This window comes from Culicoides brevitarsis, chromosome 1 (genome assembly GCF_036172545.1).
Source record: "Culicoides brevitarsis isolate CSIRO-B50_1 chromosome 1, AGI_CSIRO_Cbre_v1, whole genome shotgun sequence".
Lineage (NCBI taxonomy): Eukaryota > Metazoa > Arthropoda > Insecta > Diptera > Ceratopogonidae > Culicoides > Culicoides brevitarsis.
This window is the reverse complement of record NC_087085.1, coordinates 12,886,612-12,896,486: the sequence shown is the minus strand read 5'-3', so window position 1 is coordinate 12,896,486 and position 9,875 is coordinate 12,886,612. Positions and strand designations below refer to the sequence as shown.

General features: G+C 28.4%; 1 protein-coding gene across 1 annotated transcript; it reads right to left on the bottom strand.

Moving 5' to 3' along the window:
• Nucleotides 1-512: 512 nt before the first annotated feature.
• Nucleotides 513-8,334, bottom strand: LOC134832386 (NAD kinase-like). Its single transcript, XM_063846393.1, has 9 exons — nt 8,227-8,334; nt 6,128-6,557; nt 2,681-2,764; nt 2,392-2,625; nt 2,134-2,327; nt 1,746-1,891; nt 1,431-1,688; nt 1,284-1,366; nt 513-1,220 (listed from the first exon to the last, which is right to left on the bottom strand). Exons 2-9 carry the CDS (start codon nt 6,490-6,492, stop codon nt 1,013-1,015), a joined length of 1,572 nt encoding a protein of 523 aa, XP_063702463.1. The 5' UTR covers nt 6,493-6,557; nt 8,227-8,334; the 3' UTR covers nt 513-1,012.
• Between the last annotated feature and the right edge of the window lie 1,541 nt (nt 8,335-9,875).

The window sequence follows — 9,875 nt, the reverse complement described above, 5'->3', positions numbered from 1 at the left end:
AAATTTTATTTTTGATTTTCAATAAAATTTATTTTAAAAAAATTTAAAAAAAAAATGCATTTTTAAATAAAATTTATAATTAAAAAAATTATTTAAATTTATTATTTTTTTGTTTTATAAATATATATTATTTTTTTTTTTTTAAAAAATTTATTTTACTGCAATTATCAATCATAAATACATTAATTTAAAAAATTGTAAAAAAAATATTTTTTTAACATTTACGAAAATATTTAAATTGTTTTAAAAATTTTAATTTTCGGTAAAAAATTAATAATAATTTTGAAATTGTAAAATAAAAAAAAATAATAAATAAATAAAAAAAAATATAAAAGGAAATCAAAAATTAATAATTAAAAAAGAAAACTAATCAACTTATAATTTTACATCAATTTTTATGTTAAAATTTTTTATTAAACTTGTCACCTTTTTAATACTGAAATCATTTGAGAGAAAATAAAACACAAAATTTTTCTTAGTTTAACTTAATCAAAAACATTTTTATTCATAGAAAATTTGTTCTTACTGATTTTTTTAGGCTCATTTTCTTCTAAATATTAAATTTTTCTTACGGATAACATTTCTATATAAAACGTGTAAATTTTTTATTATCATCATTATAGTAGATTACAATAGCAACAATTTTTTATGCGGATCATATAAAATCTACAAAAACGGTTTTTACGAATATTCTTTTTTAGTAGGTATAGCTATAGATATCTAACGAGTAACATTATAATTCAGAATTATTTTCAGGCGCAATAAAAATTATTTTTTTTTTGTAGCTTGATTCTTTTAACAATATAACACCAAATAAATTTATCGATAACAAGGGAACACAGGGATCAAATGTTGGGACACAGATTGCTTTTCACACTTCTACTTAAGGTCTATATTGAAAAATTGTGTGAGGTTAGAGAGAAAGTTTTTTTTTTGTTTGTGCATTCACCCGATACGCGCAACGTGCAATTTCTAAACTATTTTTGATGTCCCTGTACGAATTTCATGTTTTTTAGGCTTCCAGACTTTCCATTTGTCGATCCAAGTCGTCGAGCGTGTCCTCCGAACCAGATCCCGTCAGATCTGACAACTCATCTAAGCATTTTTGGCGCTTACGTACGTTCCAGTGTAGACATTCGGCGAGCGAATCAAACCAATCCGAGATTTGATCTTGAGCACAAATACTTGGCACTGGATATACTGAGGTAGTTACGCGAAGACTACAAGAAAAATGTAAAAATTTAAAGTTTTTCATACAAAAAATTGAAATTTAGGAAAATTACCTGTCGCCATGTCGAAGCTCTTGTCGATTACGACCGTCAAACGATACCCAGGATGTGTTGCGACTATCAGGACTGATTGAAATCTATAAAAAAAAATTTTTTTTTTAATAAAATTTGTTCAAAAATGACTTTAAATGAGGAATTTACCTTCAATTCGACGCCAGCTGGAACAACAATCGGTCTGAAGCTTAGAGAATGTGGGCAAATGGGTGTCACCATAATTGCGGGCACCGAAGGATGGATCATCGAAGCTCCAGCGGCAACGGCATATGCTGTACTACCTGTTGGCGTTGATACGATCAAGCCATCGCCTTGCACCGAAGTTATGTGTTTGCCATCGAGGAAGATGTCAATGTTGCTCAAGTATGGAGATGGACCGCGATCGATAACGACTTCGTTCAAGACCTAAAAAATAACATTTTTAACAATTTTTAATGGATTTTTTGACAAATTTTGACTTACGAGAATGTTTGTCGATGGTTTTGGTATATTATTCACAGAGTAATTGTCTTGTCCAATCGCATGTTGGTCTTTGTACTCTTTATTTTCCTCACTTCCACGACGGATAATACATCTTAAACGGCTTCTCAATGTCAATGCGGCATGTCCTGTAAGTATTTTTTTTATTAAAAAATTATTTAATTATTTAAAAAAAAATAAATATTAAATTAAATAATTAAATTAAAATAATTAATTATTTAAATTAAATAAAATTAAAAAAAATATTAAAATTTAATTTAATTTTTAATTTTAATTTTAATTATTTTTTTTTAAATTAAATAAAAAAAATTATTTTTTTAAATTTTTTTTTTAAGTATTTTTTTTAAAGAAAATTTTAAAAAAATCTTACCTTCCAGCACATTCGTGACCTGCTCCTCGAAATTATCGAATTGGAACGGTGTTAAAAATCCAAGTGAACCCAAATGGAAAGCCATCACAGGCGGAACAGACTGCTGGAACAGCAAAGACGCGTATAAAAGTGTGCCATCACCTCCCAAGCAAATGATGAAATCGATACGATCTGTCAAATCATCACGACCATCTCTATAAAAAATACATAAAAATCATTAAAAAATTAAAATTCAAGAAAAAAATTTAAAAAACTTACTTAAAGGTAACTAATTTGTCTTTAATTCTAAGAAATCTCTTATTATCTAACAGCAAAGTGTCATCAAGGACAGCTGCTTCAACCCACACAACCATATGCTTCTCATCGATCAACCATTCGACCAGTTGCACGAACGGCGATAACACACTCGGATCGCGGATTTTCTTTATAACTAGCACAGCTAACGGTGGTTTGTACCAAGTCAAGCGTTGACTGGCAGGATCCTGGATTTGCCTATAAATTAAAAATTTTGTAAGTAAAAAATCGAATTTTTGTGTTAAAAACTTACATAACCATGGCAGAATTTTTCATTATTCGTCCACATGGTCCAAACTGTTGAAATGGTGAAGGTGCATTCAAGCTTCTGGTTCGCCTGGAAAGAAAAAAATTATAAAAAATATTAATTAGGGACCAAAAATTCATTAAAATTTTCACTCAAATGACCTAAGAAGACGTTTTTGATGATCAGGCGAGGAAGAAGGAGATGAAGATGAAGCTTCCGATGAACTTTGTGACGACTCATCATCCATCGCACGCGAATTTTTCGTTAAAACATTGCGATTCATGTCGCTCCGTTCAAGTTTTTGCCGAAATTTGTACAAATCACTCAAATATTCATCCATTCTGGGTCTCTAATAATTCTTTTTTTTTAATTTTTAATATTTTTTAGCACTTCATTGTCGCGAGAAACGCTTAAAACAACAAAAACAAATCATAAAATGACGATCTTTGTTGCTGAATTCTATAAATAAGCAAGAACCGAATCCGGATTCAGTTACAATTGACCTTCAACTTTCTTGACAAACAATTTTTTTGAGCAACATTTCCAAATAGAACTGGTTTCTGGTTAATTTTTGAGAAAGGTCACCCGAAAAAATGTCGAACAAAGGAGTTTTATTGTCTTCAAATACTTTTCATGCCGCTTCAACATTGACCCAATGACCAAGAAATCGAATTTTTGTGTGCAATAAAGCTGTTATTGTTGTTGAATATTTGTCCCTCTGACCAGCGGCACGAGCAACAGGTTGATAATTATTAATAAAACTTTTATTTTTTTACAGCATGAAAAGGGAAAGAGACTTGTAAGTATTGTTTACACATGATCTGAATAAATAACTTTGCATTGTAAACATGAAATATTTTTTTTTATGTAAGAAGGAATCTCGCTGCTTGTTAAAAAAATGATAAGAATGCGATATAACCAGTTACGGAGTAATTACTCTGGGGGTCAATTTATGAGACAATGACGCTTTACGAGTGGAAAATTACAATTGTGAGTTATTAAATTTAATTTTAATGATTTGTTTTGACTAAAAAATTTGCGACGTCATTGTTTAAATCGCCACAGGAATTAATGACCTTGACTGAAATGTGCTCCAATTTTAATTAAATTTGTATTTGCCATTCACAAACAGTGATAATGAACACAATTTGATTAGGATACGGTCGCAAAATATCGTTAATCATAAGTAGTTGGGTCAATATTTGCTCACAGATATCGGTTCTAACTTTTTTTTTCATTTAATTTTGTTTGAATAAATATTTATTAAGCACTTGATTTCACATAAAAATAAAAAAAAATATTTTTCTCTTTTTTTTAGAACCTCCTTCACAGTTCATCTAAGCGACGTAAAAAAATCTTTAATTTTTTGGGATTTAAATTAAAAGTTCACGCACGCGACAACTACAAAAAACCGACTGAACGACAAGACAGCAATTTGGTATCATCATGCTTTATTTCTTGTTGGCTGTAACTCGATATTGTTTGTAAACACATGCACGTTGTCTCGTTCAGTGTGAATGTATTTGCACATTGTATTCAGCGGAGATACTGGCAAGTCATGATATTTATTATATGAGGAATTCAGCAGGCAAGTGATATGCTGTGGTTGAAGGGGTGAGATGGCGAGTGATTTTTTAATTTTTTTTTAATCTTTAGGTTGCTCCCAAAAAAAGCTATTGATTTTTGCTAAATTTTTAGCAATTTTGGAAAATTTTAAAAAGTATTTATTTTTATTTTAAATTTATTAATTATAAAATGTTTATTCAAATAGAACAATTAAAATCGTGAAAATTTAAAAATCAATTTCGAAAATATTAGATTTTTTTATTGAGATTTTTATTTATTTATTATTAAAAAAAAAATATCTTATAAAATTTTACATCAAAAAAATTTAAAATTAATATAAAAAATTATTTTAGGAATTAGAAAACAATTTGAATTAAGTTCAAAACAAAAGACAGTACTCGCAATCGCCGCAACATAAAAAATACTAAATGGTTCAAAAATTTAATGTACAATTTCTTGAGACATTTGAGAATTCCAATTCTGAAACCGTTTTCCGTTTATGGTACTTATATGTTCTTGTAACAATAAAGCCGTCGTTGTAAAGCCATTTGATGGTGACAACAAAAATGAAACAGATGAGGTAGAACAACTATGTCCACATTTATCTAATAAACCACTAGATGACAAAGACTTCGAAGAGCTAATTAATAATGCCGTATTCAAACTGCTTAAACATAAGCGGCATTGCATCATTGTATTACGAAATTCTCATCAACCAAAAAATTAAAAATGCATTTATTAGACATGGTTAAATAAAGAAAAGGACTTGCCGAGAACCAACTTAGGATTACAAGTACGCACAAATAGAAAAATTCTTAAAGAATCTATCGAACATTTAATCAAAAAATTAAAAACGAAAAAAATAAATAAAAGGCGAAAAATATTTAAATGACAATATGAAATTTAATTAATGATATTAAAGAATACTGAATAAATGAAATAAAAGTTTTAAAAAAAATCAAAATGAATATAATGAAATAATTTAAAGAAAGTAATGAAAAGTTAATGTTTCACTTTTTTCAAACGGTACTGTTTCTGATAATATCGCACACTCGTAAAAACTCATCAGTACTATTTTCTACGACAAAGAAGACAAACAAAAAATCGAAAGTGACTAAACTTGTTTAGATTTGACTTATCGACGACGTGACGTTTTCCTGTCTATTCCGATAGTAGAAACTTAGAATTTATTGTCGAACCAATCTGGAAATCCCCAAAGGATTTTTCATTCACGTACGTGACTTGACCTCAGAAGAGTCTTAGTCGTCAATGAATGAGCTTGATCAGAATTTAAATCACTTTACGACTTGTACAGTTACAAACTTGATAAATTAAATAAGTCAAGGTTACTGCCAAGCGATTTGTCAAAGCTTTTGATTTGTGTAAGAAAAATCACTTCAAGTGATAATTAGATAACTATTAGACTTAATATGCTAATTAATCCGTTAACTGTGATGTCAAGGTTAAAACTTCTTATTTAATCAGCTTCAAAAAAAAAATAAAACCGGTCGCTTCCATCACGTTACTTACTCAGGTATGACCGAAGTCCATTTTAATTCTTTTTTTTCCTTTTCACTCACTTCACTTCGCAATGGCAGTAGAACAAAGACTGACATTCAAGTAAAATTCAATTGCTCAAAAGACCAAACAAATTATACTTTGAGTTCTTCATTATCTACTTTTTGTCGTTTTTGTGTAATTTTTTTGTTACTTTCAACACTTTTGCCACACAAACACACAAAAACTTGAACAAATTGTTGTAAAGTTAATTAAATGCATTTGTTCCTATTTTACGCGCGGTGATTTAATACGCAACCGATTAATTAACCTTTGGCTGCTCGTGAAGTTACTCGAAGCGAGAGGATTTTACACAAAAAAAAAACTTACGGCCATGTTCCCGATCGTCGACGTCTCGTGTCTGACGAGAAATATCCGTCGTCACTGAGATCGTCAAACTCCAACTCCGACGCCTCGTACTTATTTCTAATGGATTTTTCGTATTTATCACAACGTTCAACATTTTCATCACTTTTTGCGGGCACTTTTTTGTTTGTCAGACTTTTACTTGTTGTCGCAGACTTGGCAACTGGTTTCTTCTTGTGATAATTGTACTGCTTTGTCGCTGGCTTGGATTCCAGTAATTTTGCATCACTTTTCGCCGTGTTTCGCCACCACGACAATTTATAGTTAACTTTTTCCTCTAAGCGTGTTTTATGCAATGTCGCAAGATCAATGTCCGACATGTAAGCCATTTTTCACTTTTTTTTGTTTGTTTTTTAATGGTTTTAATTCAGTAACTTTGTTTCAAACATTGAACCTTTTTTATGAAAAATTACAAATTTTAGTACAGTCAAAATTCAATAAATGGGAAATTCTAAAAATTTCAAAGTCTAAAAGTCAAAAACTGAAATTTTGGGTTTATTTAATTAAATAAAAAAATTAATTTAAATTGAATTTTTAAATAAAAAGTTTAAAATTGTTGAAAACATGAATAACTTTTACAAGTTTGAATTTAAAATAAATCTAAAAATGATGAAATTTTTAACAAATTTCATTATTTTTGAAAATTTATCGTCAGCATAATAGCGACAAGTTTAGTTACAAAATTTAATTTTTTAATTTTAAAAAAATTTTTTTTTTTAATAAATTATTTTAATTTTGGAGCCAATTTATTGAATTTTAACTGTAAATATATGAAATGCGTTTGTCACACTTTGTCATCAAATCAGTCTTTAAAACGTCTTTATCTTGAACGTTCTGGAGTTAATCGACCATCAAGTCGACGAGTCAGGTGAAGAATAAATGTCGAAAATTTTCTACATCAGAAGATAATGTTTTGTTTGGTTTGCTTGCTTTGTTTCTTATCAGTTCACGTATTATTTTTTTTATTTGAGTTTTAAAAACAAATAGATCAACAGAAAAAATCATGACTACTAGTACTAACTAGAAGTTGAGCGAGCGGCGTCAGATAATTCAATTATTTGTTCAGTCATTGCCGGTTATCGTCGTTTGTGCAAGAAAGTAACCTCTTGACATTTTTTTGACATGATGCGCGTCTCGCATGATCAATGCTGTATCAGTATCACGTGAAAGAAAGTTCTTGACCTATACACGGAAAGGTGTTGTGATATTTTCATTTTACTATGAAGTTATCAGTTGAATCTCAAAATAGTAGTTTCAGTGTTTCAATGAGTTGTAAAATTTTTATTTGATTGTCACCGAATGTCGAATCTTATCAATTTTAGTTCAATATCTTGACAAGGTTTGCAGATTAAAATTTTATGAACTTTGCGGAAATAATTTTTTTTTTTGCAGGAAAAAACATAAAATATTGAATTTAATCCCTTTAAGAGGTTAATTTTATTCCTTGAGAAATTATTTTGATTTTTTTAACTTTTAAATCTTTTAAAATGTCGAAAAATATTTTGATTTTTTACTTATTTAAAAAAAAATTAAATTAAATATTTATGGAATGAAATTATATAACTCAATTTTCAAAAAAATTCAAAAAAAAAAATTAAATTAATAAATAAAATAAATTAAATTTAAAAATTAAAAATTAATAAAAAATTTTTAAAAATTAATTAAAAAAAAAATATTAATTCATTTAAATTTTTTTTTTCTAATGCTAAAAAAAATAAAAATTAAATTAATATAAAAAGCTTTCGATTTAAGCTTAAAAGTATTAGAAAAAATGATATAATTTTTTTTTAAATTATTTTTTTAGTGGATAAATAAATTTAAATAATAAACTTTTGTTTGAATAAATTAATAAACTTTTTCTGATGCAAGAGCATTAAATAATTTTTTTTTTCTTTTTGAATTTTTCAAAAAATTAATTCTCAAAGGATTCAAATCAACCTCCAACGGGATAAATTTCAAATTTGTTATTTGTCAAACTGTGGTTCGAGGTTTATTTATTTCCAATTGACGTCAGTCTGTTTGTGCCTATCTGTCTTTGAAAAATTCTTGGGAAAAACAATTACATTTATGGCCCTTTGTTCTTTGATTCGAACTAGTTCACGTTAAATTCCACTTTTTTTCAACTCAAATTGTTTTTTTTTTCCAACGTCTTTTAATTATTAAGACACAATTTCAACTAAACCTTAATCTCGTACTTGCATCTCCTATTTATATAATTCGCAAGAAATTATCAGCTGAGCGTTCTTATCACGTCAGCTAATTTTTTGTTGCACTAAATTACAGTGCAAATATTTAATTTCAGCGGAATTTGCAATTTGATATTTTTTTCGAGAATTTGCTGTTTTTCCCGCTACAAAGTTGAAATCAGAACTTTTTCGGGGATTTCGAGATAATTTCGGACAAATGTGTCAGTTGGCGAAACAATGTGTCGTAAAATAATTTAGCGTCGAAAAAAATTCGCTGATAATTATTTTTTTTTTGCTACATTTTGTTGTTTTTCTCTTCTCATTCATAACATTTTACCTTTTTTGTCTGCTTCATAAAATTATAAAAAATTTTTTTACGAGCAACCCGTTTATTGCCCAAGGATAAATATTTGGAATTTTTGTCGACGAGCGCGAGACAAGTGCAAATATTTGCGCGCGATCTCATCGCAGTACGTGATCTACACGAGAATCCTGTTATTATTTTATTATCTCTTGTACGACGCGACCTTGATTTATCAGATCTTGACAAAAAACTCGCACAAATAGGACTCGCACAAAGAATTCAATGACAAGGCTTTGCTTTGTGCGCGAATGTAGCGAATGGCAAAAAATAAATATCAATCAGCTGTTCAATTGCAATTTGTTGTCACGTTATGTAATTGCGGAGCAAATTACATCACAACACTTCAATTTAATGGAAATATTGCTGCAAATGCTCCATTTATTTCCATTTAAAGCCGCAGAAAGAGACACAAATCTATTGCCAAGCGAAGAAATAAAAACACTCGTGGCAAGATGAGATGCGAGAAAACTGGTTGTAAGGCCAATTATCGACAGTCGACGGCGTCGCGAAAGAAACATGACAGGTGTGTGCAAGTAAGTAACATGTTGAAACATATTTTCATCAACTAACTTTACAGCATGACTGACAGATGAATGGAGTAAATCACGCATTTAATGGGCAAAAATGGAAAACTTTCACTATCAAACTGCGCGCGTGTGTCACAATTTTCAACAAACACGGATTTTGTTCTGACGACGAATTATGGTCATTAGTAATAAATTATATTCTGACAAGGAGTGAGTAGGAGGAACCTCTCTTGTCCAGTTATTTTTTTTTTTAATAAAACAAAACAAATGGAATGAGGAAATAATTTTGCGCGTCGACGAAGTATAGAAATTTTACAAATTTGAATAAAAAATAGGAATGGAAAATTTTTTAAATTAAATGACTTTTCAATATTAATATATTTTTTAAATAAAATAATAAATTTTAAAACTAATTGAAATAAATCAAATTAAATTTAATAAAAATTATTTTAAAAAAAAAATAATTTTAAATATAAAATTTCAAATTTAAAAAGTGAATATAAAACACTATGAAGCTTAAAAAAATTAAAAATATTTTTAAAAATTACAAAATTTAAATAATTGATTAAAAAAATTATTTAATTAATTAATTTAGTTTTTAAAATATTTAATTAATTAAAATTTAATTAAATTGG

What these genes read in the sequence shown, in the direction of transcription:
- LOC134832386 (XM_063846393.1), bottom strand. Translation starts at nt 6,492, where the DNA reads ATGGCTTACATGTCGGACATTGATCTTGCGACATTGCATAAAACACGC. An exon ending in GACAAATTAGTTACCTTTAA is followed by an intron (nt 2,328 to 2,391) that starts GTAAGTTTTTTA and finishes TATTTTTTATAG; the next exon opens with AGATGGTCGTGATGATTTGA. An exon ending in CAGCTGGCGTCGAATTGAAG is followed by an intron (nt 1,367 to 1,430) that starts GTAAATTCCTCA and finishes TTTTTTTTATAG; the next exon opens with ATTTCAATCAGTCCTGATAG.